A 21,172-nucleotide genomic window follows, 5' to 3' on the forward strand; every position below is an offset into this window, starting at 1 on the left:
TTTCAAAATTTGTCTAGTTGTCGACACCTAATTAGAGCTTGTGTTGATTTTGTATTTGTATGTTTATTATAGGTCCACAACAATTTCTATCCTCCACCCGTGAGTAACGTATACACTTACACTATACCTTTTAGCTATAAAATTTCGTGGCTATGTTAATTTAATTGTGCATTGTTTATTGAGTTACTTGATTATCAAGAAACTTTTTTTCTTGCATGGATTATAAATTCTTAGCTTCTATCCCACTATTTGATATATTTGAATATGTGAGCCATATACCAAGAGCCGCCTTAGAATCTCAAGACGGGTGATAGCATGGTTATTTGATGTGTAATCGCGTGAAATCCTAATAGGGGACAATTAGGGTTGGTGATTGGATTACAATATTATTGACCAAATATTGATATGATATATGGTGAGTATTCGAGGTAGAGGTAAGAATTATAATTGGACCCATAATGATCATATTGCTTGCAACAATTGTATGTGTATATGTCATTCACTGAATTGACATTCATGTTTTAAAAAATGTAGATGTTATACCGTGAAACATTTGAGGTGATCTTTCGGGAGTGGATACCATCGTCTGACGAATGTCGCTATATGCATGTGATTGAGGTTGACACGTTTACAAAGAAATAGGTGCTAATAAATCTTTGTAGATAGGGAAATTCACGATAGTAATCCCACGTGTTAACCTCAGTCACATACATATAGCGACGTCTTTCAAACGATAGTATCCACTCCTACAAGATCTCCTCAAATGTTTTATGGTGCAACATTTACATCAATGAATGTTTTATGGCCAAATTCTTAATATTTAATTGAATTAATTTCCTCTATTCTGAAATACTTCATGTAAAATGCGACTGAAATTTTGGGCATTACACTATAAGTCCCAAAACACGTCTTGTTGGAAGCAACAATGCCTCTTGATCTTAAGTTCAAGAATTGAGTAATTCACAATGATAGTTGAATGTCATAAAAATATAGAAAATGATATGTAAACCTCATGGTGTACACACTGGATCACACCCCTCTCACATATATGTGGCCCACAAATATTTTATTGTATGTAGCCTCCCTCCATGTGAGGGGATGTAATGCTGTGTGTATACCATTGTGTACACAAAACATTACCCTAAAAATATTTGGTCTTTCCTTACTCTGACTTCGATAGATTTTCGTCATAAACATCCTCTCCAAACTTGAGACATAATCAAGTAAACTCATAAGTTTGACACATCAATAAGGAATTTTTACTCAACTAGGCCCTTAATTCAAAAGGCACATTTTTTATCAATAGAAAGTTAAAGAGGCTTCCCACGACTACATAAAAAGGGAACATCGAATTGGTAAAGAAAGCTTTTACCAAATCTAGTTGCCACTCCTCTACAAGAACGAGAGAAGGACGCCCTGCCAATTGGTAATTTCCTTTTCGAGATGGTTCACGTACTTCTGCTTAAGAGTAACTGTTAATATAGAAACATTTGCTCTAGTCATTGTTACTCACTAAAATAAAAATAGATGCTTCTTATGAGTGGAATTTGACCACCGCATTGCTTTCAAAGGCCTTTGATTTCGCATGTGCTTTTGGATGATTAGCAGTAAAACAGTGTCGGTTGGGCCACGGAACGGGACCCACTCTTTTCCAATCATTAATATATTATTATTATTCTCTTTACGGATGCGCGTGGTGTAGATTACGAGCCTAGTGGGTGTGGTGTAGATTACGAGTTAAGGTTTATCAACACCGACGCGGAATTCGCACTGTCTAACCTGTTTGTCTATGTTTGGTATTGATTTAAATCAAAATCAAGTAATTACTATTAGCCACATATTTTATGAGTCTTACAACCTTTTTACCACATATTTTAAAAATATTTATCAAAATCTAATAGAAGTCTAATTTTAATTTTCACCAAACAAGAAATTTAAATTCTTCCAATCCACAATCGCATTCAAATTAGAGCATCTCCTCTGGTAGTGATGACCGAATTATGTTCTTTGATTTCATCGGTGCTTAATATAAATATATCTAACGATAACAAGGTCTCTAACATATTATTTAGTCCCTGTTTGAGCTCCATTTTTGGGTCAAAATATGTTTTGGAACAATATTTTATTGAATGTGTGGTTAAAAATAAAAGAAATTTTTTGAATTTATATATAATATTATTTATTATAAAATGTGTGGTGGAAAGGAAAAAAAAAAAGAGAAAGAAAAATGTATTACAGAATTAATGAAGTCCAAACAGGGGCTTAATAAAATTATAATGAAGTGGATTAACGTATTGATAAAATTTTACCTATTCGTTACAATTTAATCGGATGAGTCGAAGTTAGCAAACTTGACATTGAACACAGTTTTCGTCAATAATTTAACTAGTTTAACCTCATTTATATTTGTACTATTTTAATATTAAGTGAGAAAATTTGTTATAACTAGGCAAATTAAATAAAGGTATATTAACAAACGAAAAAAACAAATCAATAAGGAAAGTAAGCATATATAAATGGAATGGAGAGAGTATTAATTTTGCAAAATCTAATATCTTCAAATATTACCGTTTGGCTCCCACTTTTTTTTTAAATATTCTTTTTTTTTTCAAACTCATTTTCAATCGCATATTTTATGAAAATCAATAACTTTTATTAAAATTTCAAATATACATTCAACATTTACTAAAATATTAAATTTTAACTAAAATAAATAGGGATTGTTCTTTTTGAACTGGGTCACGTAGGCCCTGTTCAAATGGGGGTGATGTGACACCTCTATAGATGCAATGCTTGCCCTATGTGGTCCTGTTTATATAGTAGGGCTTAATAATCATGTGGTAAATAGTACAAAACATCACTACTTTTAATTGTCATTGTGCAAAACGATCCCACATTTCATTTTTTTAGTATTTTCATCCATCATTGCTCAAAAGGTCATTTTCATTCATTTTTTAATGGAAAGACGATTTTACCCTCTTATTCAAATAAAATAAAAAGAAAAAAAATGAAAGGATAAAGAACTATTTGCAACAATAGTACCAAAATTTCAAAAAATTACAAATTGATCATAAATTTATAATTGAAAATCAAAACATGAAAAAAAAAAATTCATTCACCTTCAACATTAATCTTCCCGTCATAATATTTGATCATTGTTAATTTGTATTTATGAAAATTTAAGGATCTATAGTGTGTTTTAATTCTTCTATTTTGTTTTGTATGTAATAATAGTTAAGCAAAATCAAAGCTAACTAATTGTCTGTGCTACTCGTCAGTCTCCTGCGATCATCTTCTTCATCGTTTGACTACCCACTTCATTAAAGCAACCATAATTTCCTATTTTCAATTTCGTCGGCTTCTGCAAATTTACACTTTTGTTTTAGGTTGGAAACTGCTTACTTGTGAGTCTGGTTTGGAAGTGCAAGACCCAGTTCAAGCTCCATCTCTTTAACTACAGCAAGAAATAACAAAAAACCCTTAAAGAAAAGCTAAGAATGATTACAAATATATGCAGGGTGTTAGACATCATGTTGTCAAACGACCTCTCGGGTGATGATGAAAATCAATTTTATCAATCGACATGAATGAATGAATGATAAATCAAGTCCGAATAATGGATGAACCGACCTAGCGTTGCTTTACCTATTGGATGGCTAATAATCTTTGTGGCTTGTTGGTGTGCTATTGGGACTTAACCCTAGTCGAGCCTACTTACAATATTGTGACTTACCTTAAGTGGTCATTGGACTAATATATATATTGGTAATTCTCTCCTCCTTTGTGCCGTGCGTGAGAGATCCGAGAGTTAGAGGCAGTCATCTTCTTCTTCTCCTTCATGCATCCTCTTAATTAATCTTCCCTACCAATTGCTTGAAGCTTTGTGACTCTTACCTGTGTGGTATCCATCCTAAGTGTGTGGAAGAATCAACAAGCAAAAGAGCAATAGCAACCATAGGAAGACAATGGCGCCGGCGGTCGGTCATCTTGATTTTGGTGTTGAATTCGATGTTTAATGGTTAAATGAGCCCGAAAATCACCTTGAGCAGCTAGAGGAAGATTCTAACATCTGGTATCAGAGCTTGGCTAGCAAAAAATGGCTCAAAATCGGCTGATTTTCGGACATCAAACTTAGAACCCGAATCTGAAAATTTTCAATTACTCACAAACCAAAGCTCGGTTGGACAAACGAAGGTTATACCCATCACCAGTAGGTCGAGGGGTGGCGCGTGGGCGGCTGTCCGGCGAAGCTGTCTTCAAGTAACTTGCTTGTTTTGATCTCCTGAACGCGCTGATATACTTTGTTTTGTGTTTCAGGTTACATAGAAAAAGTTGGACGATTTTTCCCCTGATGCGACGCCGGCTGAAATTGAACAGCAAACTCGTTTTTCTCCACTCTACGGACTCATATAGGTCCGCTCTGGTAAATTGGCTTAATCAAATTAAATTCAGCAATAGCAATATCATCGTGTGGGGTGATCGTTAGGTTTTGGAGTTACCGTGAAGGGGTAACCATTGCTTGTGCTAGAACTAAGATTACTTGCGTTAATTGAGTGCTTGTTCTTTTGATTTAAAGTGTTTGGTATTTCTTGGTGGACGTAGCGTTTAGGTTCATTGTTACTTTTGTTAAGAATTAACAAGATATTACCTTATCACGCTTCCCAATACTACTTCGTGTGGTTTAATTAGTGTGTTAACCAATGACAACACATAATTTTGATTTGGGAATATTTAACGGTAAAGGGGACTTCTCTATCTGGCAACAAAAGATGAGAGGCATATTAGTCCAACAAAAGGTGTCAAAAGCCATCGAAGGCAATTTTGCACTTGATATCTCAAAAGAACAAAAAGAGGAAGTCGATGAGCTTGCCTATACCTCAATAATATTACACTTGTCTGACGCTGTCTTAAGAAAAGTATAAAAACTAAAAACCACCAAAGAACTTTGGAAAAGACTAGAAGACTTATACTTGCTTAAATCTACACCGAATAAACTCTACCTACTCGAACGATTCTTCAGCTTTAAAATGGATCCTTCAAAGGATCTCGACGACAATTTAGACGTATTTAACAAATTGGTGCAAGATATTGTCAATTGTGACGAGGCCGTGTCTGAAACCTATAAAGCCATTATCTTGCTCAATTCAATCCCGGACTCTTATAAAGAAGCTAAAAATGTCATTAAGTATGGAAGGGACACGTTAACACCTGAAATTGTCGTAGATTCTCGTAGGAGTAAGGAGATGGAAATGAGGGCTGAAAAACAGGATAGGAGAAATGGAGAGTTGTATATGATGCGGGATAGAACTCAATTTAGGCAAGCCAGTCATGATGGATACCAAAGTAGTGGCGAATCAAGTGAAAATAGTTGGAAAAAGAAGGGAAATGGTAGACCTAGGTCAAAGTCTAGAACTAGGCTAGAAAATGCTATGGCTGTGGAGGCACAGGGCATTTTATAAAAGACTGTCATAAAAAAAAGGGAAAACAAAAGGTTAAGGAAAGATATGAGGTAAATATGTTATCCTCTACCTCCGATATCGAAAACGGTGAAGTCTATGTGATTACTAGTCCAGTCGCATACACTACTGAATTAAATCTAACTACTAATTCTCACATGCATGAATGGATATTAGATTCTGGTGCGTCTTTTCATGTGACGTCTGAAAAGAACTGGTTTGAAAACTTGCAAGAATCTAATGATGGGCAAGTAGTTGTATGATAACTTTGCCTATACAATTGCTGGAATTGGAGATATAAAAATAAAATTTAACACAGGCTTTGTGTACATGTTAAAGGAAGTTAGATACATTCCTGAATTATCTAGGAATTTAATTTCAGTAGGAAGACTTGAGAAAGACAACTTCACCGGTAAAATTGAAAACGATATGTTTAAAATGATGAAGGGTGCGTTAATCTCTATTAAGGGAATCAAGAAAATCGACATTTATATCACTACTGGGGAAGTGATTAGAGGATTAAACTCCTCTATTTCTTCCGCCAAAATCGATCACACACATACGTGGCATAGTAGGCTTGCACACGTAAGCATTAAAGGACTTAAACTACTTAATGAAAAAGGTGCATTTGGTAATGACTGTGTGTCTGACCTATCGTTCTGTGATCACTGTGTGCTCGAAAAACACCATAGAGTGTCGTTCTCCACTAGTACGCATAAGGCTAAAAGCATGCTTGAATATATGCATTCTGATCTGTGGGGTCCTGCTAGTAATCCCACATCAGGTGGGAATTGGTATTTCTTATCTATCATAGATGACTACACCAGGAAAGTGTGGGTCTATCTATTGAAAGACAAAACTGAAACCTTCCATAACTTTAACAACTGGAAGAAACAAATGGAAAACCAAACTAGCAAGAGGATCAAATTTTTAAGGACAGATAACGGCCTAAAATTCTGTAATGCTGAAGTCGATAGGATGTGTAAAGAAAGTGGAATAACAAGGCACAAAACGGTTCCTTATACTTCCCAACAAAACGGGGTAGCAGAAAGAATGAATAGGACCATACTAGACAAAGTGCGCTGCATGATGTTAAGTTCTGGGGTTCCTAAGTCATTTTGGGGTGAAGCCGTTGTAACTGCCTGTTATCTGATAAATTTGACTCCATCGGCTGCATTAAATGGTGATTCTCCACATGAGAAATGGTCTGAAAAATTGGGTGACTACTCAATGTTTAAAGCGTTTGGCTGTGCTGCCTTCTCTCATCAAAGTGAGGGAAAGTTAGAACCTAGAGCCAGGAAGTGTGTCTTTCTAGGATATCCCGAAGGGGTTAAAGGCTATAGGCTATGGATAGAAGCCAAAAAGGAGTTAAGATCATCGTGAGTAGGGATATCACATTTAATGAGAGTGAGATGCCTTGTCTAAAGAACGAAATCGAACCTGTAAGTGAAACTGAATCAAGTGAAGAAAGAAATCGGTTTAAGGTGGAGTTAGAAAAATTTAACACATCAGTACCTAGTACTTCGAGTGAGGTGGAGATTCAGGTCCAAGAACCTGAAGAGGAAAATGAAGTAGTGATAGAAGAGCATCTTGAGGAAGAAAATCCATTAGCTAACTATAATTTAGTTAGGGATAGAGAGAGAAGACAAACGAGAGAACCTAGAAGGTTCGGGTATGAATCTGAATTGGATTTTACATACGCTAGTTACGAAGAACTAGTTGATAGGGAGCCGAAAACTTTTGAAGAGGCTATGAATAGTGGTCAAACTAAGGAGTGGCTTAAGGCTATGAAAGAAGAGAGGAGTTCTCTAGAAAAAAATCAAACTTGGGAGTTAGTACCGAGACCTAAGAATAAATTAATCGTTGATTGCAAGTGGGTCTTTAAGTTTAAGGAAGGTACTAGTAGTACAGAACCTTTAAGATTTAAGGCCAGGTTAGTAGCAAAGGGTTACACACGGAAAGAAGGTGTTGATTATAACGAGATTTTCTCACCAGTTGTCAAGTACACTACTATTGGGGTCATGCTCGCATTGGTTGTGCTCTTTGACTGGGAACTTGAACAACTCGATGTAAAAACCATTTTTTTACATGGAGAGCATGATGAACAAATCTTTATGAATCAACCAAAAGGTTTTAAAGACAAGTTAAAACCTGATTATGTGTGTTTTTTGAAGAGATCCGTATACGGTCTAAAGCAATCACCTAGACAGTGGTACAAGAGATTTGATTCCTTTGTACTCACTATAGAATTTCAAAGAAGTAAATTTGATCACTGCCTATACTTTCAACACAACGAGACTGATAACAATTATTTGTTCTTGTTGCTCTATGTGGACGACATGCTTTTAGTTGGATCATCTCCTAAGTGGATAAACAATATAAAAGCAGATTTTAGTGGAGAATTTGACATGAAAGACCTAGGAAAGGCTAAAAGGATTCTAGGGATGGAAATAGAAAGAAATAGGTCAAATTCCATCGTATTCTTGCATCAGTCTCCATACATATCAAAGGTGTTGAAAAAGGTTTAATATGAGTGACTGCAAACCTGTCACGTTACCTCTTGCAAATCATTTTGTTCTATCTAAAGAACAAGCTCCCTGCAATGAATGTGAAGTGGAATACATGAGTAAAATTCCATACTCAAATGTGATTGGTTCCATAATGTATTTGATGGTTTGTACTAGACCGGACTTAGGATTCGCTGTTAGTACTCTCAGTAGGTACATGTCTAATCCAGGTCCTGAACATTGGAAAGCATTAAAGTAGCTTTTAAGATATTTGAAGGGTACAAGTGACGGAGGTCTAAAATTTAGTGCTAATAAGGAAGACGTAAAATTAAAAGGTTTTGTAGATGCTGACTATGCAGGAGATAGGGATGGTAGGAAATCAACTTCCTCTTACGTATTCACTTTATCAAATTCGTGTGTTAGTTGGAAATCACAGTTACAACACATAGTTGTACTATCCACTACAGAGTCAGAATATATTGCTACTACTGAAGCAATTAAAGAGGTTCTATAGCTTAGAGGTCTATTTCATGAACCGAGTGTCTTGAATGAGTATGTGGTTTTGTATTCTGATAGTCAGTCATCCATACATATGTGTAAGAATCCTGTTTTTCACGAACGCACTAAACATATCGATGTTAGGTTACACTTCATTAGGGATATAATATCACAAGAAGTAGTAAGACTTGAAAAAATTCACACACGATATAATCCTTCAGATATGGGCACGAAAATGCTGCCACTAGTAAAGTTTATAAGTTGCAAGGAGCTTCTAAATATCGGTACAGGTAAATGATTTCAATTTTATTGATTTTCTGTTAGAGGTGTCACTAATGGAAAACGTTTTTCTTTGCAGGTCCTTTGACACTAAGGTGAAAGTTGTTAGACATCATGTTGTCAAACGACCTCCCGGGCGATGATGAAAACCAATTTTATCAGTCGACATGAATGACTGAACGATAAATCAACACCGAATAATGGATGAACCGACCTAACGTTGCTTTACCTATTGGATGGCTAATAATCTTTGTGGCTTGTTGGTGTGCTATTGGGACTTAACCCTAGTCGAGCCTACTTACCATATTGTGACTTACCTTAAGTGGTCATTGGACTAATATATATATTGGTAATTCTCTCCTTCTCCTTTGTGCCGTGCGTGAGAGATCCGAGAGTTAGAGGCAGTCATCTTCTTCTTCTTCTCCTTCATGCATCCTCTTAATTAATCTTCCCTACCAATTACTTGAGGCTTTATGACTCTTACCTGTGTGGTATCCATCCTAAATGTGTGGAAAAATCAACAAGCAGAAGAGCAATAGCAACCATAGGAAGACAATGGCGCTAACGGTCGGTCATCTCGATTTTGGTGTTGAATTCGATATTTAATGGTTAACTGAGCCCGAAAATCACCTTAAGCAGCTAGAGGAAGATCCTAACACAGGGTGATAGGAATGTAAAATGTCGTATTTTTCATTCCTTTACCTTATGCTTTTGTGATTATTTAACGCCTAAATGTACTGAGTATCCTTATATTTTGATTTAGATTGCAAATGGATGATGATGGCATTAATTAGAAGAAAAGAGCAAAAAAAAATGATTAAAGTGAAAGAAATCAAAAGTTGAAGGACTAAAATGCAATTATCCAAAATTTGAACCGGAAGGCGAAATGAATGAGTGAAAAATTTGAAAGCCAATTGATGAAAGATTCAAAGTGTTTGAAGAAGGAAAACAAGAAAAAGAAGCCAAGAAAAGAGAAGATGAAAGTTCAGGGATCAAAGTGCAACAATTGAAATTATTTTACACTACGTGCGCTTAAGGGCTTAAAGTGGCGTGCACATGAGACATTATTTTTGCATACCGAGAATAAAATAACAAAATGGTGGGCGCACAATGAAATATATGGCGCGCGAGCGCGGCCAAAATTTTTGTGACGGGCCAGTTTCCATATTCTGATGAAATTTTACATAGAAACAATATTTTTTGACATCATATATATACCTAAAGATGCCAGAAAGAAGGAAACCTCCTTTTTACCTAAAAATCTTATATTCTACATATCTTGGAGGCAAAGAACAGACACCATGAACTTTTCTCTCTTTTTACTTAAGGATTATTGATGTATTGCTAAATTTCATCTCTTGATCGAATGATTTGAAACCTAAGAACGATTCAAACTGTGAGATCTAATTAAATTTCATTGTTTTCATTCATATATTATGCATTGAATATTCTTCTATGCATGATTTCATAGTTGTTATATTTGAATTCGAAGAGACCTATTAGATATTCATGTATCACAATCTATTACTTGTTTAAAGAATAAATACGTAATTGTTTGTTATCTTGACATTATGAAGCAACTAGAATTTGATTAATCGCTGCTTTAGAGATCATTAAATTCTAGAAAGGATATTTGACTAGATTAAACATAATCGCTTGTGATTGCATTATTTAGTTTCATCGATTTCTCTCCAATGCTATTATTGAATTAAATCTTAAAGTGCTTGTCTCGGGGTTGTTTGATAATAAAGATTGATTGGATCGCTTGTTTTTTGGTTAATTACAATTAAGGAGAAATAGGAAAAATAAATTCCAGTGATAAATGCAAAAATATGAATTGATAATCATTCATAGATCCATGATCAGTTTGAAATTCCTATGGTGGATATTGACTTAGAGCAAGGTTCGTTTTATTGATTTAATCCAATTTATTAAATTGCATTGTTTTTAGTTAGAATTGATTTCATAACGAACGAAACCCTCCGTCAGTGTTAACATTACACAAAATTAGACTAATCACTCTTCGTGAGAACGATCCGCACTTCCACTATTACATACATTTTTTTGAAAGCATAGACTTCAGTATTTTTGGGTGCCTGCAACAGCACACCACATGGTTTTTGTTATTTAATTACAATAGAGCTTAATTTACTTTGAGGTTGTTCAGTCAGCATATATATAAACACACAAAGAAGAGTCGTGTGTGTTAATTTTTGGGAAAGAGAGGAAAAGGGGGTTGTCGTAAGAGAAGGATAAAAATTAATAGACGGCGTTGAAGTTGGGTTGGCCAAAAGGGGAGCACTGATTCGAGTAGCTGAGAGAAAAACAGGAAGAAGATGAATGATTATTTTATTTTATAGATTTATGATTAATTTGTATTTTTTTGAAATTTTGGAACTATTGTTGCAAATAGTACTTTATCATTTCATTTTTATTTTATTTGAATAGGAGGATAAAATTGTTATTTTATTGAAAAATGGATAAAAATAACCTTTTGAACGATGAAAGTTGTAAATAGGAGTGAAAATGTAAAAAAATGAAAAGTGACGAAGTTTTACACAGGGATATTGAAAAGCGGACGTTTTGTATTATTAACCCTAATCGGGGGCAGGAAGAATCTAGAGTCCGTTTGGTGCACATTTTTTAGATGAAAATGCATTTTAAACATCATATCGCGGGTCCCCCATTAGAGTGTAGAAGTCAAAAATTGTGTGCTGATGTGACGGAAAAAATGTATTTTTGGCTCCAAAAATGAGTACCAAACAGGGGCCTAATGTAAAATGTGGGCCTTTTAATTAATTTCTCCGTACTGGCTATCGAAAGTCGGTGCACACACACACTCGCGGACTGTTCAACAGAATTTCACGGCACTCTCGTGGTCAGCTCTTCTCCTCCAAAACCATAATTAACCGGAGTAAATCCAGGATTAACATAAAACTAATAATTCAGAAAAAAGTCCTACACAAGTTCAAGCCATTCACACTTCTTCTTGATCCTGCTCTCGTGTATATATACATTCTATCTACTTATCATCAATACACTTCTTTCTTAACTGAAAGTTACCCACTGCACACAATGAGAAAATGAGTGAAGCTGATGTACTTTTATCAGATCTGAGTTCAGAATAACGAAAAGGTACTTGAAAACACAGCTGCCAAAGCTGGTTTCTTGATGCATTTTGATGCGTAGTGTGTGCAATCTTTAATTATCTGTTCGCCTATGATTGTGTTTTGTTATGACTCGATCCAGTTCTTGTTCTTGATTTATGTTTATGGGGTTGGTTTCTTGATGATGATGCTTTTTGAAGTGGGGATTCAGTTTTGGTCTGGGCTATTGAAGACGGTTTTCCTTTTACTACGATTGGTAATATTTTACTTGAGGGACTCTTTTAAATAGTGAAATTTTAACTAGATGCAACCCTATTCAAGAAAAAAGTGGGGGGGGGGGGGTTAATATTTAAAAAAAGAGAAGGGGGGGGGGGGGGGGTTAATATTCTGGTATTATTTTTATCTAGCTCTTATTTTTTTCCACTGATCTATTGATGATCTTCTACTGATTAGTTAATGCCTATCTGTGTACAAAATTTGGGGGCAATGTCGATTTCTAAAACAGTTTCTTTCTTTTATGAGATCACACTTGCTGAGTAGGAAAGATGTATCTTTGACTCATTAATTAGGTAGTAATACTGTTTGATGTCCTACTACAAGATAATTTGGTGCTCGTACCATATCTATCTATTTATCCATCTGTATGAGCTCAATACTACATTCTTGATATTAATTGAAGAGAATTTATCCTATAACATGCTTACTTTTCAGGTGTAATAATAAAAAGACTGAAGGATTAATTCAAGATTACAATTTAGAGCATGGCTTTAGGAAAGTACTCTAGAGTTGATGGTAGGAAATCATCATCAGGCTATTGCTCAACTATTACGATAGTGGTTTTTGTAGCCCTTTGCTTAGTTGGGGTATGGATGATGACATCATCGTCTGTGGTTCCCGTTCAGAACTCGGATGTTTCTCGGGAGAAAAAGAATGAGGTGAGGACACACGTGAGTGAGAGCAATGAAGATAATGACAATAATGCTACAAGCAACGAGAGTCGTCGCAATGCAAGTGATGATGGTAGTTCCAGTGATGATGGCAAGACAAAGCAATTTGAGGATAACCCTGGTGACTTGCCTGAGGATGCTACCAAAGGAGACAGTAATGCAAGTTCAATTCAGGAGGAGAAAAAGGATAACTCTGAAGTGACTGAAAAAACCACAGAGGAAAATCCTGAAGAGAATTCCAAGGATGAAAAGAAAGAATACATAGAAGAAAAGAAAGAAGATGAAGAAGAAAAGAATGGAGAGGAAAATGAGGACAATAGGGAATTTCAGAATGAGAATAAAGACTCTGAAACTGGAGAGACCAATGAAAATAATTCTGATGATAATGAGAAGAAATCAGAACAAAGTTCTGGCAATGTGAAGGATGGGGATAAGGGAGAGGATCAGTTAGATGAGAAGAAGGATAAGGAGTCGGATCAAGTTTCTGGTGAGAAAAAGGATAAGTCCAGTGAAGTCTTTCCTTCTGGTGCTCAATCAGAAATTTTGAAGGAAACCACCACTCAAAATGGAGCCTTTTCAACTCAGGCAGCAGAGTCAAAGAATGAGAAAGCAGCCCAAGAATCCTCCCAGTTAGAGAAAGAAAGTGGGTACAGTTGGAAAATTTGCAAAACCACTGCTGGGACTGATTACATTCCTTGCCTAGATAATATGAAAGCAATCAGGAAGCTTCCATCAACTAAGCATTATGAACATAGGGAGAGGCACTGTCCTGAAAATCCTCCCACGTGCCTTGTTCCAGTTCCCGAAGGATACAAACGCCCAATTGAATGGCCTAGAAGTCGGGAAAAGGTATTGTACTTCAGTAAATATTTTTTTTTGTAGCTTCAGTTTTCCCTTTTCTTCTTACTCACATGATTTTTTATTTTTAAATTTGTTCTTGCAGATATGGTATCATAATGTTCCCCATACCAAGCTTGCAGAAGTTAAAGGACACCAAAATTGGGTTAAAGTTAGTGGTGAATACCTTACGTTCCCTGGCGGTGGAACTCAGTTTAAGCATGGCGCTCTTCGTTATATTGATTTCATACAGCAGGTAAGATGTTGCAGTCACATTAACACGTTGAACACTGGCACAAGTATTCTAACATCTGCCTCGTTTATGCACGTGTTCCCTACTGCAAATTCACATGGGAAATGGTCCAATGGACATTCTAACATGGAAAACAGCACATTTTGTACTGGATGCAAACTTCACATGCAATTTTGTTTATTTACCCGAAGGTTGATAGATTTTGTTTCATTGTCTGCTTGGATTGCTAATTTTCTAACAATTACTGCCTGTTTGTTTCTGAATAACTCTTCATGCTTTGCAACGTGTGAATTTTTACTGCAATAAAATGAATTCTTACTAGCTTCTAATATTTCTTCTGAATTAAATCATAACCTTATCAACATTGTTGAAGTGCTGCAAATCTAATTTGGATTTCAATTGAATATTTTTTGGAGTTCAATGCTAGTTTGAAAAATGTTCTTAATGTGCCATGAAAGACATCGGTTACTAGTGCTTTATAGAATCATTAGATTCTTTTAATTGCTTTTGCTGATATGAAATGATTGTTGTGCAGTCTGTGCCTGAAATAGCCTGGGGAAAACGATCACGTGTTGTGCTGGATGTCGGATGTGGTGTTGCTAGCTTTGGAGGCTTCCTCTTTGACAGGGATGTGCTAACCATGTCTTTGGCTCCAAAAGATGAACATGAAGCTCAGGTCCAATTTGCACTTGAAAGAGGAATTCCCGGTATATCTGCCGTTATGGGTACAAAGAGACTTCCATACCCTGGAAGAGTTTTCGATATAGTCCACTGTGCACGTTGTAGGGTGCCTTGGCACATTGAAGGTACTTCACTTCCAGACAGTTACTTTGTTCTAGAAGGAAGTTGAACAGTAACAATATTTAAACTTGAAACCTTAGCACTCCTATTGTGATGGAGAAAGTTATCTGAATTTCCAATGGTTGTGTACTTTATTTTTCAACTTTTCACTGTTATCCTTCTGTGAATGTGATTATAACCAGTGAGATTTAACAATGTGCAGGAGGTAAACTTCTCTTGGAGCTGAATCGTTTGCTCCGTCCTGGGGGTTACTTTGTTTGGTCTGCAACTCCCATCTACCAGAAACTTGCTGAAGATGTTGAGATTTGGGAAGGTACATCATAGAATCTGGTTATATTTGAAGCTAACAAAAAATCATGGACCCTAACGAGTTGTGCTTATTGGGAATTATTTGCAGCCATGAAGAAACTAACAAAGGCAATGTGTTGGGAAGTTGTGTCCATTACCAAGGACAGAGTGAATGGAGTAGGAATAGCTATATATCGCAAACCTACTTCAAACGAGTGCTATGAGCAAAGATCACAAAATGATCCTCCACTGTGTAAAGACTCTGATGATCCAAATTCTGCCTGGTATGCTTTCTTTTCTCTGAGATAAGACTTCCTTTTAGATTCTTCTTGGAGGGTTTTATTGCAAGGCTCTGTTGCTGGGATACTGAAAATAAGGGCTGCATGCATGCAGGGTATGTAGAATAGGATTTTGGTTTTATCGTTGCTTTAATGTTTTCTATACCTCGTGCATAGGAATGTGCTTTTACAAGCATGCCTGCACAAACTGCCTGTTGACTCATCTGAACGTGGGGCTCAATGGCCTAAACAGTGGCCTGCTAGGTTGGGGCAAACTCCTTACTGGTTGTCTAGTTCCCAGGTAGGAGTTTATGGGAAACCTGCTCCAGAAGATTTTGCTGCAGATTATGAACACTGGAAGCATGTTGTGAGCAAGTCATATCAAAATGGATTGGGAATAGACTGGTCTAATGTGAGGAATGTCATGGACATGCGAGCTGTCTATGGAGGGTAAAAATAACAAACTCTGGATCTTCATACGTATAAAAATTTCAATTACATTTCATTGCCCAATCAAATTTATTTTCGTTGGTACAAACTGCAGTTTTTGTCCCAGATTTTAACACAACCACCAATGTTACTTTAAATTCTGATCTGGTGCTACAAAATCCTGCATCATTTTTCATTAAAAGGCTAGTGCAGATTTCTTCGAAGATTAAATTTCATGATGAACTATGAATACTAAATCGAAAAGTCTGTTAACATAAAGTTTCTTTTTGAAACATGTGAATTCGTCAAGATCGTCTTCGTTTTTTCTATTTATTGAGTGGGAATGTGGTGTACTTAATGGTTAATATATTTATCTCATCATTTCTTATGCTGCAACATCAACCTCTTCATATTGATACCATTATTATGTAATTAAATAGCATATTTTGGTTACCATTTGGCTTGTCCTGAGTGATGGCTGCTTTTGCAGATTTGCTGCTGCTCTTAAAGATATGAAATTGTGGGTTATGAATGTTGTCTCCATAGATGCTCCTGATACTCTACCGATTATTTATGAACGAGGTCTATTTGGAATATATCATGACTGGTGTGAATCGTTCAGTACTTACCCACGATCCTATGATCTTCTCCATGCAGACCATATCTTTTCGAAGATTAAAAACAAGTGTGTACCTCAGACTCAATTAACTTGATTTGATGCTTAAATGTATATGCTTTGTTCTAATTATTCTGGATTCTGGGACTCAGGTGTAATTTTATGGCTCTGGTGGCGGAGGCCGATCGAATTTTGAGGCCCGAAGGAAAGCTTATCGTCCGAGACACTGTTGAGATCATTAATGAACTTGAGAACCTTCTCAAGTCCATGCACTGGGACATTCGCATGACCTTCTCCAAGAACAAGGAAGGAATGCTGTGTGCCGAGAAAACCATGTGGCGCCCTAAAGAGATGGAGACAATTTCCTTCGCCATTGCTTAAAGTATTACAACTAGATAGGTCAATTCTTAAGTCTTGCGTGCCACAAATTAGGCACCAATCTTTTTTTTTTTTTTGGGTACTGATGCAAGTACGAAGTTCGAAGCACAGGACTTCATTCATCTTCAGGGTATCAGGTATCATCATGTCTTGATATATTTAGTGTTAAGTCGAGATTTATTTTCTTAGGTGTTGGGTTAAGGTTCTTACTTTGTATTCTTATGTTACCAGTGGTCGTCCAAAAGTTTGTCCATTGTTTCAAAAACAGCAGAAAACGGTTTTATGGAAATCAAAATTGTGAAATATATTTGAAGATTAGTAAATAGAACTTCGAAGTTCTGCCAACACGATGTGTATTGAGTTCATTGTGACCATAGCCATTAGAAATCTTCATCATCTTCCAGCAACACATTCTCCTACCACCATGACTGTGGCGGAGATTAAGGTGGTCTAAGATCTAATTCAAGACAATTTTTATTACTATTTTCTCTGTATTGACAATGGTTACCTAAACAAAACCAGGTTGCAATGGTAATAAGAACAATGAGATGGTGAACAACAAGATCTCAAGATTGGAATCCTCTTCACTCTTCATGGGAGTCTTGACATTTTGAAGGAATTAACAATTTGCAAACTTACGAATATTTGAAAAAATTAATCATATTAAAAAGCATTTTGGTTATAACCTTCAAATTTCTAAGTATGCAAGCTTCGACCTTTTCTAATCACTTTTTTTGAAAATTATTTTTCCACAAACTTACTTTGATTACATTCTTCTTAAAAATAAAAATAAATAATAATAAAAAATTCATGAGCACCCATAAGCTTTTTCCTTTTTTTTTTTTTTTTCGAACAGTGCTCTCTTTTATTTTTCACAAAATCACTTTTAAAAAAATTAAAATCAAACAAGAACGAAATCACAACTAGAATCCTTACATCTTGTTTTCCCCTATACAATTATTCCAATCAATTACATATTGAGTTATTTTTGAAGAATTAGTATCTAAACAACAATTTGTTGTTGATTTAGTTGGAAGTATTAGAATAGTATTATATTTATTACATATTGTTAAAGAGCCACACTATGGAAAAAAGTTCCTAAGGATATTTTATGCATTGTCACTGCATGTGAAAGAAAAGTAGCCAAGGAAAGTCAGCGTTATTCAAAACTTCAGGCGAAAGAGATTTAGAAATTTTTGAAAAGAGATTGAATGTCTCTTATATTGTTAGAAAATATAAGTGAGGTATGTGTTATTCAAAACTTGAACTAAGAGATCTTTGTGTAATTTTTTAAAGAAATGATTATATTGTTATAAACTTCAAGAAAAGTAGGGGTGAGGGTGGTTTGTTCTGATTTTGGCTGCAAGAGATTCAAAATCAATAAAGAACCAATGTATTTTTTTTGTAATGAACCATTTGTTTCATATATAATAATGAAATTGAACAACCGAATTTGGTTTGATTTGATTCTAATTCTTTAACCAAATTTTCAAATTATAAATACCAATTAAATTAGTCCACTCATAGTTTGGTTTAATTGATTTATTTAGTATTGTTAGATTACAAGGATGAAAGTGATTTCATACTATATTTTTGTTTATTTTCAATTTAACAAGTGGTTTTATACTTTATTATTATAATTTTTCAATGTAAAGAACTAGACTGGAAACAATTGGTTTGATTTTGGTTCAATTATATTAGATTTTTTGCGCAATAATAAAAAGATGAAAGAGAAAAATCAACACAAGTATTTACATGGTTCGGCAGTGTGCCTACATCCATGAGAACAAAGCGGAGATAATTTTATTCAATATGAAAAATAGAGTTACAAAATTATTATTTATACTAACCCTAGCACGAGCTCATTTAAAACTTTAAGGCCTGTACAAGAAAACCTTTATGTACCGTGCCGTGGGGGCATTGCCCCCACACTTCTAACCCATTCAGTTCCCTAACAATCAAACAGCGAATTAAACTCGCGCAAGACCGATGCCGAAGCGGAGCCGATCCAGAAAATCCGTGTTCCACTCTATATGAGCCACATGCACAACAAATTCTATAATTGAATATGGAACCAATGGTTCCATTTTTAAATTGGCTTTATGTGCTAAATTTAGATTTACAATTTCTTCTACATTTATTAGGCATTTAACAAAATTATTTTAATCATGCATTTCAATGTTAAACAAAACAGCATGTTTGATTATGCATAAAATGTTCTCATAAATAATATGTTTTAAGTTGAAGCAGAAAATAAGTAAAAAGGAAAAATTATTTATAAGGTAAGAAAAAGGTAATTTAGGCAAACATGATTAGAAATAAAGTTTAATTTGCTTTTAAAGCTTAGCCACATATTATAAATATCTTCTTTTAATGTAGGAACTCTTAATAACAACGAAAGTTCAGGTTGTCCATCTTAATCATAACATTATGTTTGCACCCCCAATCGATTTTGGAACGAAGCCAGGTTAGGAGATAGCGACTCTGTGAAGGAAGATGCTTATAAATTTATAGCTTTCCTTTTCATTTGAGAATATATCGAGATAGGGAAGTTTTGAAATGAAAATAAATATCAAGATATGGTTTTAAAGAATAGTGGAAACATATTAAACATAATTAATGAAAAGAATGTCAATACACATTAAGCCCTCGTTTGACACTCATTATTTTTCAAAATATATTTTTCTCTCTTATCTTTAACCACATATTTGCTAACAAAATAATATTACACGCAAATTCAAAAATATTGCTTATTTTTTAATCACACATTCTTCGTCAAATACTATTTCAAATTACATTTTCATCGAAAGTTACAACTCAAAATGTCAACATTTTTAATAGTAGTTCAAGCATTTTTATGCATATTATTAATTCAATATTCCTTGAACTTTTTCACTTATGCAATTTGGTCCTCAACTCCACAATTTTGTACGCTTTTGATCCTTTTTCACTTTCTTTTGCATTGTTTGATTTCTTTGGATGATTTTTACCTACAAAGGTCATAATTACACAATTTTGAATAGAAATTCATTCAATTTAATCAATAATTAGCATGTGTAAAGTATTTAATAAGTTTGCAAAAACACACCTATTAGCGCTAGTCGAGTCGAGCTTTTGCTTGGCAAAAAAATCTAGACTTGACTCGAATTTTCAGCTCTGGCCTTAACGAACCGAGTACTCTTGTTGGGAATTTTACGTCAATTCCTTTTATTTATATTCACCCGCAGGATCTTTTGTTGCTCAAAAGAATATTAATAAACACGAAAATAAAAAATATAACTAACAAACTAAACAGATTGTCAAAACTTTTCACTATATGAAAATCGTTACAACCATATAGAACTTTACTCACCAACCTAATCCCCAAGTATAAACTTGAGTTTTACCACATCTACTTTTCTACCTCTATACGAAAAGTTTCAAGATGACAGACTCACAATATTTTTCTCTCAAATCAACTCTTAGGTCACACCCAAAATAATAAAATATATCTACTATTTATAGGATCAATAATCAAGTATAAGAGCTTAATTGGAACTCAAACAATGACTCATTTCAGCTCAAACAATGACTCATTCATGTGCAAGACTAAAAAATCGACTGTAAATTAGAGATCAAGTACTGCAAAGATTTAGTTTTCAACTTGAATTAGAAGGATTCCATACAATCATTGCCTTTTATTATTTATAATAGAAGTCCTCTATCTTTTGACTTTTGAAACAATTACCCAACAACTTTGGCTCACATTTGTTTTTCTTTTTTTCTTTTTATTTCTTAGTTGCCTTAAGAGGCAGCTATTTCTGCCTTAACACATGCCTTCCATTTTTATTTTTATTCTGTTTTTTAAGTTTTGTAGATTTTATTTATTTATTTATTTGTTAGGCTTGACTCGTTACGGATCGATTGAGTAGCTCAATGAGCCACACGAGCTCGAGCTGACATTCGAAAATGGGACTCATGGCTTAGGCTGGTCACAGGCCGTCCGAATCGACGAGCCAAATTGACATCCTTTAAGTTCTGGCGGTTGTTTCATGTTGTGTGGTGACAATCTAACAGGAGATATCAGTGGTTGTGGTGGTTTTGGTGTCGACGAAAATGGTGGTTTCAGGAGGTGGTTTTCAAGTGACGAGGTGGCGTTCTATTGGCGTCAGTGATGAAAGTGGCGGTGCGGTTGGACTTGAGTGATTGTGATTAATAAATTAATTAATTTATGATCAAAAAATAATATCTGACCTAAAAAATGTGATCGTAACTCACAATTTATTAAGTTGTGATCGAGAAATAGCTTGTGATAAATTAATTTGATAATTTGTGATCGTAAAATAAATTATGACTTATGAAATTTGTGATCGATAAATAAATTTTGATCAATAAATTTTTGATTATATGACCGATAAGTAAATTGTGATCTATAAATTTTTTGATTTCTAATTGATGAATAAGATGCGACCTATACTTTTTTTATGTGATTGGGAAATAATTTATGACCTATAAAAAA

At 34.9% G+C, this 21,172-nt stretch overlaps 1 protein-coding gene across 1 annotated transcript; it reads left to right on the forward strand.

Annotated features, from left to right (window-relative positions):
- The first annotated feature begins 11,601 nt into the window (after positions 1–11,601).
- Positions 11,602–17,019, forward strand: LOC111367678 (probable methyltransferase PMT26). Its single transcript, XM_022988670.1, has 9 exons — positions 11,602–11,875; positions 12,559–13,643; positions 13,738–13,887; positions 14,420–14,690; positions 14,888–14,998; positions 15,083–15,257; positions 15,429–15,701; positions 16,171–16,365; positions 16,449–17,019. Exons 2-9 carry the CDS (start codon positions 12,609–12,611, stop codon positions 16,675–16,677), a joined length of 2,439 nt encoding a protein of 812 aa, XP_022844438.1. The 5' UTR covers positions 11,602–11,875; positions 12,559–12,608; the 3' UTR covers positions 16,678–17,019.
- Positions 17,020–21,172: the final 4,153 nt, after the last annotated feature.

Source organism: Olea europaea, chromosome 18 (assembly GCF_002742605.1).
Source record: "Olea europaea var. sylvestris chromosome 18, O_europaea_v1, whole genome shotgun sequence".
NCBI classification, from domain to species: Eukaryota; Viridiplantae; Streptophyta; class Magnoliopsida; order Lamiales; family Oleaceae; genus Olea; species Olea europaea.

Coding starts and splice junctions, on each gene's coding strand:
- LOC111367678 (XM_022988670.1), top strand. CDS start 12,609: ATGGCTTTAGGAAAGTACTCTAGAGTTGATGGTAGGAAATCATCATCA. Junction 14,999..15,082: donor AGATGTTGAGATTTGGGAAG/GTACATCATAGA, acceptor AATTATTTGCAG/CCATGAAGAAACTAACAAAG. Junction 15,702..16,170: donor ATGCGAGCTGTCTATGGAGG/GTAAAAATAACA, acceptor CTGCTTTTGCAG/ATTTGCTGCTGCTCTTAAAG.